Genomic DNA, 27,272 nt, shown 5'->3' on the forward strand with positions numbered 1-27,272 from the left:
ACTTTGACAATGTCATCACCAATTAAGTCCCAGGAAGCTTTAAACAGCTTGCTAGAGAGGCCATCAGGTCCTGGAGCTTTATCATCCTCAATATTCCATAAAGCATGCTTAACATCAGCCACAATAAACTTCCTGCAAAGACTTTCTCCCTGTTCTAAGCTCAACATAGGCCCCTCATCACACTACCATGCACTTTACCTGTAGCAAAACCAATAGTGCCTAGCAAACTTTTATAGTAGTTCAGAAAAGCTTCATAGATTTTGTCAAGATTAGTAACCAAACTTTCATCATCTGCAACTATTGAGAAAACACTATTTTGAATTCTTCTCTTCCTAATAACAGCATGAAAGAAAGCAGAATTCGGGTCCCCTCCCTTGAGCTAGTGAGCTTTAGCTTTCTGTTTTAAGAATTGATAACTTGCTCTATGAGTATTAGCAAACAACATCCTAGCTTCACTCTGCTGGGTAATTAACAATTCATTCCCATGATACGCTTGTAAAGCACTTTGAGCATCTCTCGACTTGACTTCTACAGCAGCATCAGAAGTCTCAATACAAGAATAATCATTAAGTTTAAAGTTTTCAACTTCTTTTTCACCTTTCTCAACTTAAGCACCACTTTTTAAATATAAGTGCCCTGAGTCACAGTCTGCCAGGCTTCCTGTACCCCATTCTTGAACTCAGAAGCATCCACAAACATGTTAAAGAATCTAAAGGTATTCTTAGTCTTGAAATCATTGCTAAACATCTTAACAACATAAGGACAGTGATCCATTAAACTCTTAGGGAAAAAAGTAGCCTTCAAACTAGGATGATCATCATTCTAAGCCTCATTCACTAACACCCTGTCAAGCTTAGAATAAACCATATCCACCCCTTCCTGTTTATTATCCCAGGTGTAATACATGCCCCCTACCTTCCAATCCACCAGACCACTTTGCCTCAAACATAACTTAAAAGGCTCCACCTCTTGCAATGTAATAGGTGTTCCTATTCTTTCATCAATATTCAACACATTATTAAAATCACCCCCCCAACAATAAAAGGGCCATTCATTGTGATCCCTATGCTCCTAATTTGATCCCACACCTCTGCTCTTAGAGCAACCTCATTTAATCCATAAGCCCAAGTACAAAATAAAGTGTACCCAAAAGTTTTATGGATGATTTTCATATGAATCAACTGTATCTCCACCCTTATCACAGTAACTTCAAAGATCTAAGGTAGCTAAACCACCCAAATCCTACCACCATCATATTTTTCATAATTGGCCACAACTGACCAATCACTCCCTAATTTGGAAAACACCTTCCTAAAATTCTTAGCCTTTACTTTAGTTTCTAGGATTCCAAATAAACCTAACCCATGATTTCTCATAAACTAGGGAACATCACAAGCTCTACTAGGCATATTTAGTCCCTTAACATTCCAAAAACCCCAATTATCCATCAACATTTTAAGAGCATTCCCCCTCCTCCAAAATACTAAACCTATTACCAGTCCTTTCAGCACTTCTCACTCCAAGCACACTGGTATGCACTGTCTTTCCTTTGTCCATCATCCGACCCTTCATCACACCATTCTCATCCTTCTCGACATGAAGTTGTTCTGTATCATGTGCCTTTTCCATATTTTGTCCCTAACTAGGCTTCTAGACTAGCCTCCATTCCTTCCTAACTGCTTTCTTCTTCTGGTTCCTAGCCTTAACAACATGGTTAGGGCATTCAAAACTAAAGTTTCCAATACCACCACACTCCTTACACAATATAGGTTTCCATTCATATACAACCTACTGTACCATACATCTACCTACTTCATCCAGAAATTGAATGGTGTTAGGAAACTAACCATTAACACCCACATGAACCGTCAACCTAGCAGAATCAAGCCTCTCCTTAGCAGCAGTAGCTATATCAGTCTTGATAGGCTTTCCTATAAGAGATGCTAGCTTCATCTATGTAGATTGCCCCTAGAATTTCATATCTAGATCAGGCAATCTGATCCAAACAGGAACCTCAGTTATTGAATCTTCTGCCAAATTCAATCCTGGAAACCATTGCTTCATAATGACAAGTTTCCTATCAAACAGAATAGGTCCCATACCCATAGCCTTTTCATATCCTCAATTGTTTTGAATCTAACAAGAAATACCCCATTAGGCCTCATTGAAACTTTATCCACCCCTAATTTTCCCCAAAATCTTCGAACAAAACCATTCATAGCATTATAAGATGCATAGCAAACCAAAGAATATTTCCATAAATCAATCTCTGGTTGCACATCATCAGTAGTGATTTGCAATTTTCTAATCGCATTTCCTCCATTACCATTTCTTACACTAACCCATTTCCCCATTTACCCCCTAACAGGTTCAACCCTTCATCAACTATATTCTGAAACAAATCATCTCTCCAAGATGCCCTACTAGCACCATTAGTAGAAGTAGATTGAAAAATGGGATTACGCATAACAAGGGTTTGCAAAACAGAGCATCGTGGATTTAGGTTTGCACAATTTGGGGAAAAATTGTGTGCACCATTTCTAGAGCTCAAGGAAGCATCAACAATCATTAATGGAGTAGGATTAACAAAGTTATCCCCAGAAACATCATGGACAGAAGTTCGAGGAAGCTCAACATCAATAGAGTTTGCGGAGTTATGAATTACCTGAAGTCATTGACTGAGTTGCTCCTGATGTTGTACACGATCATCCTTAGTCACCTCCTCTACCTGGATCTCTTCCACCATTGAAGATTCCAACCAGCTTTCCACACCGAAACTTTTTCCAAAGCTACACTTTAATTTATTCCTTTCTCTTAGTGTAATTCCCAGTCATGGGTTTCGATTTTTTCTTCGATTTTTGCTTTTTCTTTGATTTTGAGTTAGAATTCTTGCTCCCCTTCGATTTCTTACCCTTAGACATAGCTCAATCCGAGGATTTGAAGGTTCGAAAATGGCGAGTTTCAAGGTTTTCTATCTCTAGGATTTTCTCTCTAGGACTAAAGAACCTTATGTTAATTGTGTTGTTTCTTCAATAATATGGGCAGTCACTTCCTTGGGGATGTACATATAGCCATTCAAAAGACATAGTTTTGTAGGAGTGGATCCAAAAAATTTATTCTGCTCTAGTGGAAAGAGAGGGAAAGCATGGCTTAGGAGTGGTTCAATTCATTGCCACCTTGTGGGCAATGTGGTTACACAGGAATAATATTAGAATGCATTCCAGCAAGTTAGAACCAAATGGCATTCTACAGCAATCTCATTTGCTAGTTCAAAGGTGGAGTTGTGCTATGGGCAATGCTACTGATAGCTGTACAAAACAGAGGGCCGCTTCACAACAATGTTGGGTATAGAGAAAAGGCAACCTAACTTCCCCAACAATCTTAAAGTGGTAGACGCTTCATGGCGAAAACAAGTTAACAAGAAGCAGCATACAGTGGCAGTTGGCTGGTATGGGATGATAGGAGATGACTTCCACAGCTCTGGAGTGAAGAGGCTGCTAGCGTCAACTGTCTTACAGGCGGAGTGTAAAGCAATGGAATCCGGGCTACGTGAAGCATTAGGGAAGCATGAGCAGGTAATGATCAAGACAGACAACCAACAAGTTATAAGATTAATGAAGTAAAGCAAGCACCAGCAAGCATTAGGCCAATCATCGAGGAAATATGCAATTCAGCCTTACAATTTTCCTTTTGTCTATGAATTAAATTACCTAGGAATCAAGTGGAACAAGCCCATAGTCTAGCAACGAAGGCAACAATAATACAAACTTGTTTGACATGCTGCCAAAAAAAAAATAAAAAAATAAAAGGAGAAGAAAGGAGAGAGGGAACCCAAAAAAATCAAAGCGAAAAAAAGAAGGGGTAGGGGTCATTAAAAATCACGTGCAAGTCATGTGCTCAGGTTAACGCCGAAAATATGAGTCACTTGGCATTTTACAACAAAAATTTTATTTTGGGTGGTCTTAGACAACAATTTTTATTTTGAGTGGTTTTAGACAAAAAAAATTGGATTAAAAAGGTGGTTTTAGACAAAATTTCCTAAAACTTTTAAATGTAGTGGTAGTAAAAAAACAATTTCGTTTTTCTTAGGTGGTAAAGGTCAAAATTTTTTTATTATGTTTGTAAAAAAATTAGGTCAAACTAATACATGAATAGTAAAAAAAGTCTAACGTCCTAGAAATTTTGGGACGAAAAGAGTAAAATATAATTGTATGTGTGAAATTGAAACAAATACAAAAAAATAGAGACAGTAGAATAACAATTCAATTTTACTAAAGGGATATTCTATGTATGATATAATCATCTCTTAATCATTAAACATCTCCATTGGTGAGACTCAACTTTGAATATTGAAATACAAAATCAGTTGTTTTTTTTACCTTCAATGGTGATACCCAATCCACTTCTCAATTTAGCAATTCATGTCAAGTCTAATTTCCCAATGGTGATACTCTCTAAAATATAATAATGTCACTTTCAATTTATGGGCCATCAAATTCATATTATAAGTTTTTCAAAATAAAAATAAAACTTAAATAAATTACAAATATATTATAATATTGATAAAGGGCTCACATTTTTTGTCAAATGAGACTCAAAGTTGAGTATCTAAACTTAACAATTTTCTTAGATACCAACTTATTGATATCCTTTGCAAAAAATACACTCTCTCTCCTAAAAAAAAACTCCTTCAAGTGTTGAAGATGGTCTAAGAATAGATATCCTTTTTAGTCAATTATTATTCTCAAAATTTAAACCTGTCCTGTTTGGCCATATGAAATACACGAATAAAAATAAATACTTCTAAATAATTTTGAACACTGCCAAGCAACTGGATGTTTGCTGGATCTACATCTGCACCCTGGTCACCTTATTTCTAAATATACTACATATTTTTCAAATTCATTCTCTCTCTCTCTAAACTAAACCCTTCTTCTTCTTCTTCCTCTTCTTCTTCTTATTATTATTATTTCCGATGCGATGTCATCATCGCGTCGTCCCCCTTACAACATCATCCCAATCCACGACCTCTTAGCCGACCACCCATCTCTCCGCTACCCCGAAGTTCGCGCCGCACAATCCGCTCTTCGAACCACCGGCGACCTGCGCAAACCACCTTACATCCAATGGGACCAACATTACGACCTCCTCGATTGGCTAGGCTTCTTCTTCGGGTTCCAGTCCGACAACATCCGCAACCAAAGAGAACACCTCGTGCTTCACTTGGCCAACGCTCAAATGCGCCTTCAACCTCCCCCCGACAACATCGACTGCCTCGACCATGCTGTTCTCCGCCGGTTCCGCCGTAAAATTTTGAAGAATTATACCCTTTGGTGCGGGTATCTTGGTCGGAGGTCTAGCATCTGGATCGTGGAGAATCGTCGGCGAGATGATGATTTACGGCGGGAATTGTTGTATGTTGCTTTGTATTTGCTTGTTTGGGGTGAGTCTGCTAATTTGAGATTTGTTCCTGAATGTTTGTGTTATATCTTTCATCATATGGCATTGGAATTGAACAAGATATTGGAGGATTATATTGATGAGAATACTGGCAGACCTTATATACCTCAAATTACTGGGGAGAATGCTTTTTTGGATCAAATTGTGAAACCCATTTATAATTCGATTAGAAAAGAGGTTGAGAGTAGTGGGAATGGGACGAACCCTCATAGTGCGTGGCGAAATTATGATGATATTAATGAGTATTTTTGGAGTAGGAGGTGTTTTGATAAGTTGAAGTGGCCAATTGATGAATCAAGTACTTTCTTTGTGGTTCAAGGGAGGAAGAGACATGTGGGTAAAACCGGGTTTGTCGAGCAACGATCGTTTTGGAATCTGTATCGTAGTTTCGATCGTTTGTGGGTGATGCTGGTGTTGTTCTTGCAAGCGTCGATTATTGTTGCTTGGGAGCAGGAGGTTAATGGGAGAGGGTACCCATGGTCTTCGTTGAGTCATAGGGAAGTTCAAGTAAAGTGTTTGACTGTGTTCTTGACATGGAGTGTGATGAGATTTGTACAGTCCCTTCTTGATATTGGAATGCAGTATCGATTGGTTTCGAGGGAGACTTTGACGGTTGGAGTTAGGATGTTATTGAAGTGTGTTACTTCTGCTGTGTGGGCGATTGTTTTCGGGACTTTTTATGCAAAGATATGGACGCAGAGGAACAATAATAGGGGATGGTCTGGTGCTGCTGAAAGGCAGATCATTAATTTTCTGCTGGCTGTTGCGGTTTTTGTACTTCCTGAGGTTTTGGCTTTGGTTTTGTTTATCATTCCCTGGGTTCGGAATTTTGTGGAGGAGACGAATTGGAAGATATTTTATATGATTACTTGGTGGTTTCAGACCAGGATATTTGTGGGTCGTGGACTGAGGGAAGGTCTTGCAGATAATATCAAATATACTCTGTTCTGGATTTTGGTGCTTGCTTCCAAGTTTGTGTTTAGTTATTTCCTACAGATCAGGCCTATGATTAAACCGACGCGTATCTTGGTGAATCTTAAGGATGTTGAATATGAGTGGTATGAATTCTTCCGTGGCAGTAACCGATTTGCAGTTGGGCTTTTGTGGCTTCCTGTTGTTTTGATTTACCTGATGGACTTGCAGATATGGTATTCTATCTACTCATCCTTTGTTGGTGCGGCAGTGGGATTGTTTTCTCACCTGGGTGAGATTCGAAACATGCAGCAATTAAGGTTGAGGTTTCAGTTCTTTGCTAGTGCAATTCAATTCAATCTCATGCCTGGGGAGCAGCTGTTAAATTCAAGTGGGATTAAAAACAAATTTAAGGATGCAATCCATCTGTTGAAGCTCAGGTATGGGTTTGGTCGCCCTTACAAAAAACTTGAGTCTAGTCAGGTGGAGGCAAATAAGTTTGCTTGGGTATGGAATGAAGTGATCAGTATTTTCAGAGAAGAGGACATCATAAGTGATAAAGAAGTTGAGTTGCTGGAGCTCCCTCAGAATACATGGAATGTTAGGGTCATCCGTTGGCCTTGTATACTTCTTTGCAATGAGCTGCTTCTGGCACTTGGTCAGGCAAAAGAGCTGGTTGATGCACCTGATAGGTGGCTTTGGCATAAGATATGCAAGAATGAGTACCGCCGGTGTGCTGTGATAGAAGCATACGATGCTATAAGGTATTTGCTGCTTGCAATTGTTAAAAAAGGTACTGAAGAACATTCTATCATTATGGTCTTGTTTCAAGAAATTGATCAGGCTATTGAGATTGAGAAATTCACCAAGACATATGATTTGAATGCTCTTCGAAAAATCCATGAGAAACTGAGTGTTCTTGTGAAGATGCTGATCCAACCTAAGAAGGTTGATCTCAGCAAGGTGGTGGATGCATTGCAGGCCCTTTATGAGACTGCCATACGGGACTTCTATCTAGATCAGAGACCTACCGAACGCCTGAGGGAGGACGGTTTGGCTCCTCGATCTGCTTCTGGAAAGAGCCTGCTTTTTGAGGATGCCATTGAGTTGCCTGGTGAGGATAATGAGTCCTTTTACAGGCAGCTCCGACGTTTGAACATCATTCTTACCTCCAAAGACTCTATGCACAATGTCCCAAATAATCTTGAGGCTAGACGGAGGATTGCCTTCTTCAGCAATTCCCTCTTCATGAATATGCCTCATGCCCCTCAGGTGGAAAAAATGCTGTCTTTTAGTGTTCTGACGCCTTACTACAGTGAAGAGGTCATGTACAGTAAGGAACAGCTGCAAAAGGAGAATGAAGATGGGATTTCTACCCTATTTTACTTGCAGACTATATATAAGGATGAGTGGGAGAATTTCATGGAGCGTATGCATCGAGAGGGTCTGACAGATGATAAAGAAGGTTGGGACTGTAAGCTTAGAGACCTTAGGCTTTGGGCGTCCTACAGAGGTCAGACCCTTTCTCGCACTGTTAGGGGGATGATGTATTATTATCGTGCCCTTAAGATGTTAGCTTTCCTGGATTCGGCATCTGAGATGGATATTAAGGAAGGGGCACTTGAACTTGCTACTGCGAGACAGAGCAGTGGTTTGGGTGGTTTTGGCTCTGCAAGGTTACCATCATCGAGAAGTGGGGGGAGTCTGAGTCGAGCCAGTAGTTCTATCAGTGAACTGTACAAAGGTCATGAGTATGGAACTGCTTTAATGAAATTTACCTACGTGATTGCATGCCAGATATATGGTACACAGAAGGCAGAGAAGAAGCCCCAGGCTGAGGAAATACTGCAATTATTAAAGCACAATGAAGCCCTTCGTGTTGCTTATGTTGACGAAGTTCCCACAGGAAGGGTTGGCAAAGATTACTACTCTGTTCTTGTAAAGTATGATCAGCAGTTAGAGCAGGAAGTGGAAATCTACCGAATCAAGTTGCCTGGTCCTATTAAGCTTGGAGAAGGCAAGCCAGAAAATCAGAACAGCTCCATTATTTTTACTCGTGGGGATGCTATTCAGACAATTGATATGAATCAAGATAATTATTTCGAGGAGACTCTCAAGATGCGGAATTTGTTGGAAGAATTCAGGCATAAGCATGGTATTCGCAAGCCAACAATTTTAGGTGTCCGTGAACACATATTCACTAGTGGTGTTTCTTCTATTGCTCGGTTCATGTCAGCCCAGGAAATGAGCTTTGTGACCTTGGGCCAACGTGTTCTTGCCAATCCTTTGAAAGTTAGAATGCATTATGGTCATCCTGATGTCTTTGATAGATTTTGGTTCTTGACTCGTGGAGGAGTTAGTAAAGCATCCAGAGTCATTAATATCAGTGAGGATATATTTGCTGGCTTCAATTGCACACTACGAGGTGGTAATGTCACTCACCATGAATACATTCAGGTAGGCAAGGGAAGGGATGTCGGCTTAAACCAGATATCAATGTTTGAGGCTAAAGTGGCCAGTGGAAATGGTGAGCAGGTTCTCAGCAGAGATGTATATCGTTTGGGTCATAGGTTGGACTTTTTCAGGATGCTGTCCTTCTTCTACACTACAGTTGGTTTCTTTTTCAATACAATGATGGTAGTTCTGACCGTTTATGCATTTTTGTGGGGCCGCCTATACTTGGCTCTGAGTGGGATTGAGGCTTCTATTGAGGCGGACTCTAGTAATAGCAATGCAGCACTTGGCACGATATTGAATCAGCAGTTCATCATCCAGATAGGTCTGTTTACGGCTCTTCCGATGATTGTTGAAAATTCTCTAGAACTTGGATTCCTCAATTCTATCTGGGACTTCATTACCATGCAGCTACAACTTTCATCTGTTTTCTTCACATTCTCAATGGGTACCCGTACCCACTACTTCGGCAGGACAATTTTACATGGAGGTGCCAAATATCGTGCTACTGGACGTGGCTTTGTTGTGCAGCACAAGAGTTTTGCTGAAAATTACCGACTGTATTCCCGCAGCCATTTTGTGAAAGCAATTGAACTGGGGCTGATACTCACAGTGTATGCTGGATTTAGCCCTGCAGCAAAAGGCACATTTGTGTACATTGCTCTGACCATCTCAAGTTGGTTCTTGGTGATATCATGGTTACTGGCTCCCTTTCTGTTCAATCCTTCAGGTTTTGACTGGTTAAAAACTGTGAATGACTTTAGTGATTTCATGAACTGGGTCTGGTATAGCGGTGGAGTTTTTGTGAAGTCTGAGCAGAGCTGGGAGGCTTGGTGGAATGAGGAGCAGGATCATCTGAGAACAACTGGCTTATGGGGGAAGCTTCTGGAGGTTATACTGGATCTCCGATTCTTCTTTTTCCAGTTTGGGATTGTATATCAGCTGGGTATTGCTGCTGGAAGTAAAAGTATCCTTGTTTATTTGCTGTCATGGATCTATGTCTTTGCTGCTATTGGAGTCTTTGTTCTAACATCATATGCTCGATATAAATATTCTGCTAAAGATCATATCTACTACCGTCTCATCCAGTTCCTGGTTATTGTCTTGATTATTCTTGTGATAGTGGTGTTGCTGAAGTTCACTAGTCTGGAAATTGTTGACCTGTTTACAAGTTTCTTGGCATTTATTCCAACTGGCTGGGGTATTATTTCTGTTGCCCTCGTGCTTCGAGGATTTATACGGAAAACTGTTCTTTGGAGGGTTATTATGGCCATGGCTCGTCTGTATGACATCATGTTTGGTGTGATTGTAATGACTCCTCTTGCATTTCTCTCTTGGATGCCTGGTTTCCAGTCAATGCAGACAAGAATCTTATTTAATGAAGCGTTCAGTAGAGGTCTACGGATATTCCAGATTCTAACGAATAAGAAGGCATAGAGATTCCTGACTTGAGAAAGGTATGATCAGATTTTTGATATAGATTGATTTTTGATCATTTCACTGCATTAGAAATATTAAATGCAGTTAAACACAACTATTGGTGATCTAACAAAAATAATTAGAACTAAAATGCATTGGATAAAACTGATTGAAATTTCCAGCAAATACAGTCCCCCAGAAAAAGAGGGTCAGACCTTGTTGAACATGAAGAATGAATATTGTAATGTACCAAAAGTCTTAGAGGCTAAAGAACTTACAGTTATTCTTACCCTGTCCATTGTCAGCTACATTTTTACACTTTGTTAACAAATTTGATAGTTGAGATTATTTTTATATATATGTGTGGTTGGGTAAGTATGTGTTAAATTCCTATGAACGTATATTTATTAATAAGATAAAGGAAAATTTGCTAATTACTAGCGCGTATTAATGTCATTTTGAAAATTACTACGCGTATTAAAAAACTTGTGACTTAATACCACAAAAGGTTTTAAAAATTTTATTTTACTACCAGGCTCCACTTTAAGCCAATTATGACGTCACTTTAGACCCTTAACTCACGTTTAACCTCTGGTTAAGCTTTTAAACGTCCTTAAAAAAAAGAGAAATAAAATCCCTCTAACCCATGGTTACCCCACTAACCCAACCCATTTTCTCTCTCTTCTACACTTTGACTTCAAACTCCATTGAAGAAGACTCTCTAAGACTTCATAATTGAAGCCTTCAACCCACACTTGCATTTCCAATCCATCGATTAACCTTGTCCCCTTAAACATCTTCTTGTCACATTTATAAAATAAAAATAAATAAAAACAAATCAAATCACATATCATGCTTATTTGAGAGTTTAATTCAAAAAAAAAAAATACAAAACCAATGTTAATCAACCAAAATCGCAATCCAAAAACCCTAAATTGTGCTAGGAATTGGGATTAATCAGATAGTAATAAGCAGAATGGTAGTGGGATAGAGCAGCAATTGGTTGTAATATTTAATCAGAGTAGTCAAATATTACAGTTAGGCCTTCTTTCGAGTGGAAGGTGCTCTCCAAACGCTACTCAATTTCTGGATGCCCTTTACATCATCCAAGCATCCAATAAATACTGCTTACAGCAAGCTTCTACAAGGATCCACAACATCCCTCCTTGCTAACAGAATATTATTCCCTAAACAAAAAGACTAACAAACCCCTGTAACTCCCTAACAGAATTACAAAAGCTCAAACAGAATTATTGAAAGCAAGTAAAATATCTCAGGGCTGAAAGACGCACGCAACTTCCTTCACTTAATGGGCTGGCGCTTCTTCCTAGCATAAGTCACCAGAATTCGAGGCTTGGGCTGATTGGGCTGATTCCTTGCAAATTTCAAAATCCCTAAAATTCGGAAAACCGTAGAATTGAAAATTGTAAAAGATTAATTTTTGAAAAGGAAATTAAACTTTTACCTGGATCAATTAGAGGATAGATGGGAAGAATTAGTGTGAATTTAGAGCAGTAAACTTGGAGGGATTTTACAAATGGTGAAGAGGGAGAAAGAAAGGAAAGTGGGTTTAGTTATGTTAGTTACAGGGGGTAACAATGGGTTAAAGGGATTTTAATTTTCTATTTTTTTAGGACATTTAAAAGCTTAACTAGGGGTTAAACATGAGTTAAGGGTCAAAAGCGACGTCATAATTGGCTTAAAGTGGAGCCTCGTAGTAAAATAAAAATTTTAAAAATTTTTGCGGTAGTAAGTCACAAGTTTTTTAATTCACGATAGTAATTTTCAAAATGACATTAATACACGGTAGTAATTGACAAATTTTCCTCCGATAAGTGAAACTATGCATCTCTTTTCTTTTGTTAAATATTCTCAATCAATTTTGAAATCAAGATAATTCTTACTTTCCCAATCCCTAAATAATAGGTTACATATCAGTAATCATGTTCAAGGAACTGTGTTAATATGCTGCAACTATCTTCAACATTTGAAATTATACGTCTCTACTGAATCAATGTAGTCTTTCTTTTGAATTCATTATCATGGTTGGTATGGGCAAGTCAAAGTTTTGACTAGTATATTTTTGAAGTCATGCTCTAATCGTTAGGGTTTTCGCCCTATTAAAGTACTCGATTATCTTATTCCACCTTGATTGTCCTTTACTACAATGCATTCCACATTGCTGGTCTGTTTGATATTCACACTTTAGGATGTGTGCTATTTTATTTATGTAACCAATCATTTGTGTTGTATGTAAGAAATTAATTAAGAAAAACCAGCGTTGGGTGTTTTCGAATTTATGTAATTTTGGTTATGACTTTTTTAATACGTGCTTGGTGTCTGTAATTATGAAATTAGATGTATCTGATTGGAAGTATGTCACCTTAATGCGCTCTGATGAAGCAAAGGCCAATTATTTGGATAAATGTATTAAGTATTTTGATTTTGCCTGAGCTTCTGATTGAGCTCTCTTTTTTCTTTGTTGATGCAGGTTCTGCACAGGCGTTATCATTGAAAATTTCTTGAAGAGTTGATGGTGGGAGGTTATATTTCTCAGTTTTGTGTAGTGTGAGGTGTTCTGTTGTGCTGTAATTAGTCCAATTGTCCTTTTGTCTAGTAACTTTAAGGGTGGTATCTATCTTTAGTTTCAACTTTTTTACCTGCTTGCTCTTTGGTTCTCTTTGGTTCTGCTTGAGTAGGAGGATAGATTCTAGTTTTGCTTGCACATTGTATCTAGCCGTTTGTTAAATTCTTTCTCACCATTCTTTTGTTTAGAAGTACAGTCGTGAATTTAAGCACAACTTGGTCTTGTGTTCTTAGCTTTTATGGTCAGTTCATAGCTTAATTCTTGAAACATGCAATACTGCAGCAGCAGAATTCAGCAGATCGGCATTACATTCTCTTTTCTTTTCCAGTATATTTATCTTCTTGCTGTTGTACGTTGGGGCCTTGTCTGATAATTGTTGAAAGCCTTGGACGGATTGGGTACTTGTACAAATATTTAAGTTTTTTTTTATTTATTTTTTTAATTATTTTTAATGTACTCCCACCGTTTTCTTTTGGTAATACTCCGTACCCATTTATTTTTGACATTGTTTTTCCTAGGAGAATTGAGTGTATAAAAGAAAGATTGATGAAGTAAGAGGGTAAAATATGGCTGTGCTTATAGAAAAAAGAGGGAGAAATATAGTACTTACCCAAAACAAAATAAAGTAGAAATTGATGCCTCAAATATTATTATCTCAAAATTATGTTCATATGATTATATCTTTAAGAAATACGAAGTATATCTTTTGGATACAAAGTGAGGAGTATGACATTTGAATTTTGAAACTAGTTGATCAATGGGCTTCCTGTGCTCATAAAGTCATAATGACTAGTAAATTGAGATAACACATGAAAAGGAAAAGGTAGATTCATTGAAGGCAAATGCACTTTAATTGAGGTTAGATTTTTTGGACCTACACTGAACTTACTGGTGATCAAATGAGTACAGACCATAAGTGATCTACCAGATATAAATTCTTGATTTAGGCAAATTTTCATTATATTATTGAAACACGGGTTAAAGTTATAAAAAAAAAAATAAAGTTACCCTTTATATAATATGAAAGTTACCATTTTTATAACAAAATTTTACGATTAAAAAATATTTATAATTTATTAGATTAATCATATCTATATACTATTTTAAAACAGGAACATTTACTTGATAATCATATGAAACAAACATTTCCCATATTAGTATAATCGCATATGGTTTTGTTTCAAAACCTGAGATTAGTGCGGTGCGATGCACGGTAGTAATAATCTTTTTCCCATAATGAATTTTGATATAATAATATAAAAATGAGGCAAATCATGTGGAATAACCAAATACAATGCATATAAAAAAATAAAATAATAAGACAAAATTCATTAAAACTACAATTGAGAAAGAAAAAAATTTATTGTTGATTAGTTGAATTGAAAATATTTAATAGTATACATTATATTACATTAATAATGCATATTATTCCCAATAAAACTATACGGAGTACAATCAAAACATTAATCAAAGACTTATTTATAAATGCCTTTTAATAAACATCAAAACATTAATCAAACAACAAACTAAAATTTACAGTAAAACTATTGGCACAACATACATGTAAATATATAAATTACAAATTAAATAATGTATCATCTTTATATCCAATAAAATAATTTCAATAGAAATAAATACTACTTAGATCATTAAAGGCAATAACAATCAATAATTAGGCAACACTAACTTATATTATTAGTTGTACATTTTCTGTCTATGGATTGATGCTCTACATGATATCGTCACTCTTTGTTATTATATAAAAATGTGTTTGAAAGCTATCCAATAATTCTAGTTTGATCATTGTTTGTTTATTGCCTTAAAATTTTATTTGTCGATGATAGCTATTTATCCAATAAAAATAAATAAAAAAAAAAAAAGAAACACAAGAATATGTCACTTGTCACTATGTCCAACGCGTTTTTTTTAAAATGCAGCTTATTTATGAATGTCGAATGTGATAAAATTAATATCTCAATAAAGTGTTTTAGCAAAAGATAATAACTTTTTTGTATTTACTAAGATATTAACTTTTTTAAAATAATGTAACAACAAAAAATTGATTGATATTTTACATTTTCGAATTAGACATATAATATAGTTGTCGAACACAACATTTATTTTATGGTCATATCTAATACTCCATTAGTCTAATAAACAAAATAAAAAGAAATTTGGAAAAAAAAAAAGTTAAAGTGATGTTTTAAAGTAATTTCTTTAATATCAATTACTTCGATATGAATCAATTTTATTATTACTTTTTCCGTAAAACTCAATAATACTCGTTAGAAAGATAATTATGAGTTGGAAAACTATTTTAGGTAAATGTGCATGGAAAATTTTAGAACACAATAAAGAGAAATACATTTTATATAGAGATAATATATAAGTTTGGAATAATATTATTATAGTTTTATTACAAAAATATTCCAAAATAAATTTTTTTTGCTAAAAGGGGAGGGGGAGTTTTGGAGGGAAAAAAGAGCACCAGGATGTGACACATGTCACTCCCAGTGTCTGTTTTAGTATAAAGTTATTGATTACACATTAAAATACAATCAAACTTATATACTTAATGGGGTTAAAGTTACCATAAAAATTGTTAAAGCTACCCTTAAATTGACCATTTTACAATAAAATTAACGTAAGTCCGCCTTACACAAAACTTATTGTATAAGACATCTACGCAGAAGTATTGATGCATAGAGCCTATGTGCCAATGAAACAAATAGGATGTCAATTTTGTGAATAATGGGAACATGAGAAAAAACAGTGGTGGAAAATTTTATGGCAAAAAGTACCACTACATACATAGTGGTACATTATAATACACAAAAATGTACCACTGTACCACTAAGAGAGAAAAAAAATAATAATAATAACCCCAAATAGCCCTCTCCTCCTATGTGCATGTGAAACACATAGGCTCTATACGCCGCACTCGAAATCTACCGATTGATGGGAATATCAACTTTTAACGATAAAATTATTTAGGATATTGGGATCCTTTTTTCATTTTTTAATTACTAATTAAATTTGGTCTAGTGATAAGGTTTGCATCTCATAACCATGAGGTTGTGGGGAATCAAACCCTACTAGAGGCACTTTGGGGTGGGGATTCCCTTACCCTTCCCCCCCCCCTCCCCCCACTTCTAAAGTGCCTAACCCGCTAACTCGGAGTGGGAGAACCTGTGAGAGGTTCTGGCCCGGTATGGCCCTTCTCTTTACCAAAAAAACAAACTTATAAGTTAAATGGTTGGCATCACATTCTGTTCAAGTTTCAATGAAAAAGTGGATTTAAGTAGCAATAATAATGGTTGTTTAGTTTTTAAGCCTTAAGGTAGTTTGTAAAACCCCTATTAACATAGGTATTAATTGACAAATTTTCTTATTCGATTTGGGATTAGAACATATATATCATGTTTTTTTCTTTCGAATTTGGGCAGCTCTTGATATATCAAAAGAAGTTATTTCTTTGTTCTTACATTTTGAAATTTGTATTTTTTTTATACCTATACCAAAAAATTTATTGACAATGATTCAATAAATTATTTGGATCCTTTTTTTTATTGGAAAAATTAAAACTAATAATCCCACCTTTAGGTCATCTTCTCAAAATAATTCCACCTTTTGAAATTTTGGAACTAATCCCACCTTATTACCCCATTCTCTCAAAATGGGCCATTGACCGGATCTCTAACTTGGTAACTTGTAGAAGTAGGTTACTTGCCACATGACAATTTCTAATCGGCCTAACTTTATTTATTTTTAATAATAAAAAAAAAAATTTAGCCCCTTATCTTCCCTTTCCTGTTCCTATTAGGGGTGAGCATGGGATGGATACCCGCACCGTTATTACTAACGGTTCGGGTAACCGATAACCAATATTACTAAAAGTGATATCCATTAACCGAACCGATAGGTTTGGTTACTCGAAATTCGAGTACCCGGATTTTCGGATGGGTTATCGGGTACCCAATAAGATATCCAATAATGATAATTAAACTTAATAATGTAGTTATTATGATATCATTACACTAATTAACAACAATAACACATGATCTTAACCAAATTATTTATAATATTACTAATCATTGATATTATAAAGTGATTATGAAGTAAGGTAAGAGTTTAAATTTTGAAAAAATAGATTTAAGTAGGAAAAAAAACGACTTTTTCACCATATACCCTTGAGTTATTTTTTTTATTCACCATATACCCAACGTTTTTTTCAAATTTACCAAAAACACTTAAGTTTTAAAATATTATCACCAAATGCCCTTAATAACTAACGGCAGCTAACTTCGTTAGTCATTAAGGCTAATTATGCCACGTGGCAACCTGTGATTGATGTTCATTTAAATTAAATAAATTTAAAGATAATTATTTAATTAATTATCAAAAAATAAAAAAACCACCCACCTTAACCCAACCGCAGCCACCGCCACCACCCTATCCCCGTGAAACCCCCAACCGGCGTCGAATCTGCCAGAACTCCCGCTCCGGCGCCACCTTGACCTCGACACCCAACCGTCGGTACCCCAAAACTTCCCCTAAACCACCACACTATTTAATCGAACACCCACTCCTTTCTCCCTCGAAAAATGCACCCCTCCCCATCGCCGGTGTCCAATCATGCTTCCTCGCGCCGGCGAACCCCACGCCATCTCCCCCTGCCCCTCCCTCTGCCATCTCCACCCCCAGAACTACCACGCCAAAACCCCAAATTAAAAAACCCTAAAATCGAAATCTAGGGTTTCGATGTAATACCATATATTTTACGATTTGATAAAATATAAAATTAGAGTTTTTATATATACATATATATTATTTTGACAAAATTTATATTTTATTAAGGATTTTTAATCTCTTTTATGAGAGGGTATAAATACCCCCTCACCCTAATAATCTTCACTAAGAAGTGTTCAGCCGTAAGTTTGGATTTAACCCATAAATCTTATAACAAAACTTTATTTAACTTTATTTTTCTCATAGTGTTGTCATGCGTAATAAGCCTACATGTATGAACACATTTTTGGTTTGCTCGATCGTCAATCGCAACCATCGTTTATTATACTTGAAGTTATAGCATAGTTCGTTGTTTCATGGATCTTTGACCGTGTTTCAATGTCTGAGTATCGATCATAAGGTAATCACACGAATTTATTAATCTTGGAGTTGTATGTTTATAATTTATTGTCTCGTAATCACACAAACCTATTTGGAGATGTTTGTATTATTATAATATGTAATCACACCAATCTTAATCTTTGAAGTTGTTTAATTATAAATTATTGTTTGTATTGATTGTACAGGGTATCATTGTTTTATGATTTGTTATTTTTATGATAAATAACAAATCATAAAATTAGTATGTGATTGTTATGTCGTATCTTGTATTATATGATTTAAATGTCGTATCAATTGATTGTGTTATTTATACTAGGGTTTTTAATGTTGTGGCTCTAGGGAGTATTATTATTTGAGGTTTTAGGGTTACTAATATAATATTGGGTTGATAATTAATTATATTTGGGTATTAGTAGTATTGCCTTATAAGAGTTGAGATATTTTATGAATCGAATTGTTGTTATATCATTTGGGAACTTGTGCCATTATTGAGATATTGTTTATTAACCTGTGAATGGTTATTTGATCAAAGTGTGAGATCAAAAGGTTGAGAATATATTATTTTGTTCTTGGTTTGAGGCTCAGCGCTATATACCTTAATCCTTAAAATGTTGGTAAGGAGATGATAATGATGAGTTAAGTTATGAGGTACAATCTTTACTATTTTTTTTATAGTTCCCTACAGTGGAATTTGACCCATATTGGTCATGGTTTAATGTGTTTTCTGGTTATTGAGAGTATTCAAGTTTTTATACTTGTTGGTTTATTTATTCGAAATATTCATGTCCAAGGCTAGGTATAAAACAAAGAGCGTGGCACATTTATGGGATAAATGAGTTAATTGTGTAAAGTTCCGTATTATTATTCGAGGTTGAGTTTGAAAAAGGTTATTTCTAGAGTGCAATGTGTAATGTAGTTTTAAACTACATTGTTTAAGTGAGTTAATTATGTTAATTATTCTATTGTTCTTTGTATTTTGATCAATGGTGATTACTCAGCTTTTTGCTGACGTGTGTGTTGTTTGTTTGCTTTGCTACTTGTGTTTGCGGCCATGTCTTTTTTTTTTTATGGTGGCCCTGCAACGATCAATTTTGGAATTTGTCCTTAATGGTGAGCAGTCAAGATTGTAACAGGTTATTCAAGTGATCGTAGCTAAAGGAGCTCAAGTGTTTCGATTAGTATTTTATAACGAGTTTGTAAAGGTTTATTAATAGCTCACTTTGATTATTGAGTTGTAAATATTGGGATTTTGTAAGCCTTAACACTTGACAAGTTGTTGAGTGTGGCAGTGATACCTCCGATTCAGGTTTATGCTTCCACAATTTTATTTAAAGGTTGTTTGTTTTTCTTTAATTCTTGTTTATAATTAGTTAGTAAATCGGTGGTGTTACATTCGATTTTAGGGAAATCGATTTTGGGGTTTTAGGGTGTCGACGATGGTGGTTTAAGGGGGGAAAAGTGGGTGAAGATGGGGGAATTAGCTTCGTCGGCGCAGGGGATGGGGTTTACTTAGGCGCCGGGTAGAGGGGAGAGAGGTTTTTTTGAGTGGAGGGAGGGATTTTAGGGTTGCGAGGAAGGTGGTTCTAGGAAGGAGAAGGGGCGGCGACGGGATAAGGGGGGGAGGGTGGCCGCCAGCGCCGAAGAGCACGTTGGTCGCCGATATGGGGTAAGGGCTGGCTGTTGTGGGGTGGTGGTGCGGTGGAAAAGTGGCTGGGTTTAAGTTTTATATTTAATTTTATTTTTAACTTTTTTTATTAAATAAAATAATTATAATGGATGAACCAATTAGAATATGCCACGTGGCATAATTAGCCTTAATGACTAACGGAGTTAGCTACCGTTAGTCATTAAGGGCATTTGGTGATAATTTTTTGAAACTCAAGTGTTTTTGGCGAATTTGAAAAAAAAGTTGTGTATATGATGAATAAAAAAAATATCTCAGGAGTATATGGTGAAAAATCCGAAAAAAAAACAAAAAATTGCTTATCGGATCGAATTGGGTAACCGTTAATTTTAAAATGATACTCAATAACCATACCCGACAATAAATTATCGGAACCGATACCCCCGAATCGTTATGGTTATTGGATCAGGTATACTAATTTTCGAAACGGTTACAGATCGGGTTTTTGATTTTTCGGTAGTTTTGCTCAGCCCTTGTTCCTATCCCCTTTCCTCTTCTTGATCGCCCCTTCTAAACCAGCGCCACCACCGACCCTTGCTGGAGCATCCTTACTCACTTTATTTTGCCGGATCATAAGTGGAATTGGAAATGAAACTAACAAGCAAACTACTTTTGCCAACTCCATAATCACCAATTAACAAAACTTTGAATGATAAATCATAATTACTAGCTACTTCCACTATTATTAAAACTTGAGCCCATATTTTTTTCTCTACTCTTTTTTTTCTTCTTTCTTAAATGCAACTGATGTTTCTTTTATTGCAATAATAATTGAATACCGGTTTTCTTGCTTCGAGGTGAAGTAGAATATTTGCTGGATGCAGCGGGTTTCGGTTGGGATTTAGGTCCGGTGCAGCGGGGTTTTGGTTCGATGTGGTGGGTTTCGAGGTGAGGTCTGTCCGACGGGTTTCGGTCTGGTGGGTGGGGTTTCTGTCCGACGGGGTGGGGTCAGGTGAAAGGGAGTGTGCGATTAGGGTGTGGTTCGGTTCAGGTGAATGTGGGTGGTGGGGGTGAGGTCATCAAGGGTGGTACCCATGGTGGTGATGGAGCCATGGAGGGGTTGCCATGAAAAAAGGTGATAAAGTGGGAAGAGAGAAATTAAAAGAAAAAAAAAAATTACATGTTGAACCGATTGTAGGTAGAAAGGTTTATTGTGAGAAGATATGGGATAATAAGGTGGAATTATTTCCAAAATTTCAAAAGATGGAATTATTTTGAGAAGATAGTCAAAGGTGGAATTATTAGTTTTAATTTTTCATTTTTATTTTATCGTCTTTTCTTTTTATTTGTCGTCTTTTTTTTTGTTAAAATGTCTTTTATTTATTCAATTGTTAAAATGTTTTAGCAGGTCAATTATCACGATGTTAGCACATTGTTGTAATTGCTTGTTGAATAGCAATTTTTTTTTTTAGAAAAGTAAGAAAAATTATTAATCACCAAAACAATTATACCGAGGCATCTAAGCCCCTAGCCAAACTACTTTTCATCCAACCAATATATCTACCCCTAACAATACATGAGACTATGCTACTAAAGTACTAAGGGGCCGTTTGGTTTGGGGGTATTCATCAAAGGGAATGGGAATCAATAGGAATCATTCCCTTTGTTGTTGTTTGTTAGGTCATTTTTTCCATTCCCTTTACCCTCTCCATTCCCCCAAATCCCTCCAAGTTGATTCCCCACCCCCCTAGGTATTTCCATTTCATTCCTTAGCTACCACCACACCACCATACCACCACCCTCCCCACCACCGGAACAGCTAGCCACCCACCGAAACCCCTCCCCTCACCCTCGGAACAACCAGGCACCCCGAGCGAAAACCTCCCCACCAGCAGAACAACTAGCCACCACTGTACTACACCAGCTGAAACCACCACCACTCTCACCGAAAACCGCTGAAACCACCACTACATCCACCGAAAAACCACCAAAACTACTACAACTCCCACTGAAACCACCACCATTCCCACCGAAAACCGCCAAAACCACCACTACACACACCGAAAATCATCGAAACCACCACAACTCCCTCCAAAACCAGCGAAAACTACCACTCCCCCCTATCTCTCTCTCTTTCTCTTAAAATTCAATTCTGGAATTTTCTCCCAAAATTCACCAAGAACCCTAGTTTGTTTTCCTTATTTGAGCATTTGAATTCTAGATCTAAGACCTAAATTGTCGTCTTTTTGAAAATGAACAACATATTTATGGATCCAAGTAATGAATCTCCTTAATCAATCAATTTTTTTTCCGTATTGGAGCCCTCGTATTTTTGGGTGAGCATGATGGGATGCTTAAGAAGTGGTGGTTTTGGAAAGTTTTGATGGGAGTGGTGGTGATTTCAGGAAGTTTCGTGAGAGTGATGGAGGATTTGACTGTTATTAGTGGAGTGGTGGTCGTCTCGGGAAGTTTCAGTGGGAGTGATGGGTATTTTACAGGGGGGGAGAGCTGTGCGGGCACGGGGAACGGCGCCGAGGGGCGGGGGAGGTGCGACGAAGGGTGGCAAGTGGTGGGGTAGGTGCGTCGAGTGTTGGGGTGGCCGCGTGGTGGCTGGAAATGGTGGGAAGTGAAGCAATTAGGTAGTTATGTGGTGGTGGTGTGGTGGTTGGATTGGTGGCAGTGTTTCCCTTTGTTTTTAAAACAAACAACATAGAAAATTTAAGGTAATTTCATGTCATTCTTTTCCATTCCCTTTATTCATTCCATTCCGTTTACTCAGTATAAACCAAACAACCCTTAATTCTATAGCACACATCTATATTCACAACAATTGCATGACGTTGCATCTTAGCTTCCCATATAGCCTCATTCCTTTGCTGCCAAATACTATATACAAAGGCTAAGCATATACGAGTACATTGCAGAACACATTTCTGAAATCTGTTCTTTACACTCCAACCCCACCTATTGCACTCCTCTAGATTTCTAAACTATAACAGGGCTTGTAACCGACTATACTCACAATTCAAAAAACAAATGCTCAATAGTCTCAAAAGAACTATCATATAAAGGACAATTATCATCTTCAATACAGCCATACTCCTTCAATTTCCTTCTTATTCTAAGTCTTCCCCACATAGCCATCCAATAGTGAGTATTTGTTTGGCTATTTTGATGTTTTGTTTAGTAATTTATTTGTCCCTTAGCCAGTTCTAATTAATTTTCCAGATAGAGAAAGGGAGGGGTTTAATCTTCAATTCCATGTGAGTAATTGTGAATATTTTCAAGCTCGCTTGTTAGTGCCATTGGAGGCATAGGCCAAAAGATGATTACTTGGTTTCCGTCCCATGATTGTCCCCGCATAGTCATCTCCAAGACTTTCACTTGCAAATTTATAAGATTTTGTTTTCGCTAGTTACCTTGTGAGGCTCCCCATCTTTAATATTTAGGATAAGAAAAATCCTCCATTTTCTTGCACTCTCTGTTGATAAAGGGGACCTGCATTTTTTTGAAATAAATGAAGGAAATTCAAGGTAGTTTGATCCGCGCGCCCGACTGGGCAAGCACCGCCCGACCGAGTGCGAGAGCAATCGTGAAATCTGGAGTTCCGTCGCCTGACCGGGCGCAAGAGGACGTTGGACTCCAACGGTTTCCTTGGATTCTTCTTTTGGTTTGATTTCTTGTAACCCCTCACTTAAGAGGTTTTTATGGTGATTAACTCACCATGTTTTTCTGATTTTATTGACTCTATGATCTTCCATCTTCCTCCATCCTTCAATATAAATTGAAGGATGATTTAATCTAAAATGTGACTTGAAACACACTTGAAAAAACACAAGCTAAAAACATTCTCTCTTTGGGCATAAGTTTTCATAGACTCCACCTCTCACCCTAAAGTGCCTTAGTGTGAGAGTGGTGTGTAACCTTAGGGAACGATTCAACGATTACAATTGTGCACCCCAGTTGCGCCGTAATTCGTTTTCAAAGGCAGTGATTCTTCACGCCACACCGAATTTCCTCTTTGCTTTTGTTCTTGTTTACTTCTTGTTGTAGCCTTGAAATACACCTTATTTTACAACAATTTTGAAAACGAATTATGTATTTTCATTGGCTACTTATTGGGTATTGATCGAAAGATTGGATGATGTGAAGAAAAACATTTTTGAAGGGGAAAATGTTGCTCACGATTTTCTGGGAGCAGTCCCAAATATGGCCCCCGATCAAAGGTCATTTGTTATCGGATTTAGCTGAATTTTGGGAGCTTGTTCAGAACGTATGAGGCTTCATTTTCAAAGGTTGGATCGTTGATATCTGCTCACGTTTTGGTCTAATGACGATATCTTTGAGCTTCAGTTTTTTGGAGAGGATATTTGGGCGTACTACGGAGAATGCTCATTTTCGACACTTGAATTGATTCAAGGGAGGTCCTTTCTAAACTAATTTTAATTTAATTATGCTTAGCATGTGATTTTAATTCTAATAATCTTTTGACAAATATATGAGTTATAATTTTTTGGCATTATAATGTTGGATGATTATTTTGTCCGTAACGTATTATTTGTTATATGATTATTAGTTTATAGGCTAAAGTATAATCCATGTTACATATGTATTGTTTAGGGTAAAAATACCCTGTCCACGTGGCCTAATCATGTGCTGACACGTGTCATCATCAAAGAGGTTTTGAGAGAACTAACCCTCTAGTGACACGTGGCTCTCTAACCTATGAAAGGAGAACTGATCTCCTCTCACTATAAAGAAAGGAAAATCCTCATTTATTGCACATTCATATAAACACACAAAAAACTCGAGCAATATTAATTGCAGAATTCTCTTGGAATCCGAGAGAAAAACCTTTACATTACGCACTCTTATACATCTGGACACATTCTAACTTGATTGTCGGAGGCGGAACTCCACCCAACTGGAGTTTCCGTGGTTTTTTAGGTACAGACGGTTGACGCGCATTCTTGGAATTGTAACTCTCCCGAGGGACTCCAAAACCCCAAAACATTTGGCTTCTTCTATGGGGAGATTACTTCTGAGATGGAATCAGAGTCTGTACCGCCTGCTGAAGGTGACTGGCCTACGGCCGAAGCCGAGGTCCACACGAACCAAGATAGTGGTGACGACTTCGAAGTTGACACCTATGTGGCCCCAGACGGGTCATTCAGAACAAGACGCACCCGTTCCAAGGATACAAAGGAACGGGGCGAAGATAAAGCTAGTCCAAGAAACCCAACCGTCCAGCCGACGGGTCATTCAGAACAAGACGCACCCGTTCCAAGGATACAAAGGAACGGGGCGAAGATAAAGTTAGTCCAAGAAACCCAACCGTCCATCCGGCTCGGCGACCCTTGGCGGCGGAGGGTGCTGCCCCCGTAACTAGAGATGAACTCATGAAATTCATGATGAGTTTTAAAGGGGAGATCAAGGACCTGATAAACAAGTCAATTGGCACCAACAAGGGTCAGTCGGCCAAGAAGCCTTCTCCCTCCGGGAAGAAACATGTGAAAGATCGTGTGCCTACTTCTCACCCTAAACCAAAGGGGGCGGATGGGCCCATGATCGACCTGTCAAAACTTCGTTTTCTTGAATCAGGGAAAAGGAAGGTCATCCGGCAAGTTCAGCGGGATGGATAAAAAAGGACTTATTCAGATGCTTGGATGTTAATCCAGCATAAGAGAAGTCAGCAATTGTCTGAGTTGGCCTCAACGTCGACTTACCCAGACAGTTTCCAGAATACTTCAATGAAGTATTTGGAAACAACCCGAGAGAGTCAGTCCACGGGATGTTCGCATGTACTGGCCCTCAGATTATCCAGCCGGCTTTGTATGTGCCCCAACAGCCATACATGTTGTATGGATCACCATACATGTAGCCGACCCTCTTGGGGGTCAGGCGGCACAAAATGTCCAGCCCATGGACTGGCAGCTCCGGCTGCTAAACCTTGGGGAACAGCCGTTGGCGTTCTCTAGGGAGATAACCGAGGCGGCTCAGCCTGCCAAGGTTAAGAACGTGTTGGTTGGTACCTATGAAGGTACCACCAACCCAAAAGACCACCTAATGGCTTACACAAACCTCATGTACTTACAGGGGTTGGATGACGCCGCCTGGTGTCGATGCTTCCCGGCTACGCTGAAGGGCATAGCTCAACGATGGTTTGGCAATCTGCCAGCCGGGTTCATCAACAACTTCAAGACGCTTGCATACCTGTTCGCGTCCAACTTCTCTATGAACATCCCTGCCAAAAAGACAAGTCTCGACTTGGGGGCTATTCAGCAGGGAGATAGAGAAGGACTAAGGTCCTATGTCAGGCGGTTCAATCTGATAAGAATTCAGATTCAAGGGCTTTCTGACGAAGTTGCCTACACAGACTTCTTCAAGGGTCTGAAGGATGGGTCGACCTTTAAGTTCAACCTGGTCAGAAAAAGGGTTGCTACCCTCCAAGAAGCATTGATGGAAGCCGAAGCCTATATACAAGCGACGAAGCTCTGTTCCATCAAGTAGCCGTCGGACCCTAAAAAGTCCAAAAAAAAGGAGAACCGGTCTGCTCAGCCGACTAAAAAAGAAGAGAGCAAGAAAAGAAAAGAAGTCTGGGTGGCGGACCATTCTGGTCAACCGTCCCAGAAGAAAAAGAGAGAGTTAAAGTCATACGTACCCAAGTACGAGTTCAACAAGGACTGCTCCTCTATCCTCATGGAGATCAAAGACCGGTTGACCATTGAAAAATTAGCTGCAATGAAAAGTCCCATCAAAAGCCAGGACAAGAGCAAGCATTGTCATTTCCATGAGGATAAAGGTCATGACACCAATGGCCGCTATAGCCTCAGGTGGTTACTGGATCGTCTGGCTAGTAAGGGGGCTTTGAAATCCTATATGCTGAAGTCCAAGGGTAACCCCAAAAGAAACAGTGGACAGCCGTCCAAGAAGCCTGACAACCTTGCTATAAGCTCTGACACTAATGAAGAGCAAATCTTTACTATGGCAGGCGGCTTTTCCGGAGGGGGTCCTACCATCCGGGGTACCAAGGAAAACATTATAAAGTTGGAGGTCAACTCAGTGGATGAGGGTCAGGCGTCGAAAGACACCTTCCCTAAGGTCATCATCTTTGAGAAGGACCGGGGCAAGGTTAGGCGGCCTCATGATGACCCTATAGTCATCGAATGCAAGGTTGCCAACCAACGAGTGGGCCAGATCCTTATTGATACCGAGAGCTCGTCTGACCTTATCAGATATCGGTGCTTGGCGAAGCTCAAGTACAAACCTAGCAGCATGCACAAAGTCTCTCACCCCTTAGTTGGCTTTGGGGGAAGGGTAGTGTATCTGGTGGGGAGGATCGACCTACCCATCCAGCTAAGAGAAAAGGGGGAGGGACGACACATGGTCGTCAAGTTCTTGGTGGTCGAGGAATTGACCGCCTATAATATAATTTTGGGTCGTCCAACCCTCAACGATTCCAAGGCAATCATCATCCCATCCCTCATGCTGATCAAATTTGAGAGGGATGATGGTCAATGGGTTCCCTGAATGGGGATTAGAAGACGGCAAGGGAGTGCTATCTCTCAGACGTCAAGCCTACTGTGGCCGCAGCCGGCCAAGGCGAGGAACCTGTTGACCTTGATGACTTCAAGGAAGCCGCGCCTGCTCCCAAAGCAGCCGGCAAAAAGAGAAAGGCGGACCACT

General features: G+C 38.3%; 1 protein-coding gene across 1 annotated transcript; it reads left to right on the forward strand.

Moving 5' to 3' along the window:
• Positions 1–4,835: 4,835 nt before the first annotated feature.
• LOC110694831 (callose synthase 12-like) lies at positions 4,836–13,142 on the forward strand. The gene is made up of 2 exons (XM_021871999.1): positions 4,836–10,283; positions 12,737–13,142. The coding sequence occupies exon 1, from the start codon at positions 4,981–4,983 to the stop codon at positions 10,261–10,263; it is 5,283 nt and encodes a 1,760-aa protein (XP_021727691.1). The 5' UTR covers positions 4,836–4,980; the 3' UTR covers positions 10,264–10,283; positions 12,737–13,142.
• Positions 13,143–27,272: the final 14,130 nt, after the last annotated feature.

Source organism: Chenopodium quinoa, unplaced genomic scaffold, assembly GCF_001683475.1.
Source record: "Chenopodium quinoa cultivar QQ74 unplaced genomic scaffold, ASM168347v1, whole genome shotgun sequence".
Lineage (NCBI taxonomy): Eukaryota > Viridiplantae > Streptophyta > Magnoliopsida > Caryophyllales > Amaranthaceae > Chenopodium > Chenopodium quinoa.

What these genes read in the sequence shown, in the direction of transcription:
- LOC110694831 (XM_021871999.1), top strand. Translation starts at nt 4,981, where the DNA reads ATGTCATCATCGCGTCGTCCCCCTTACAACATCATCCCAATCCACGAC.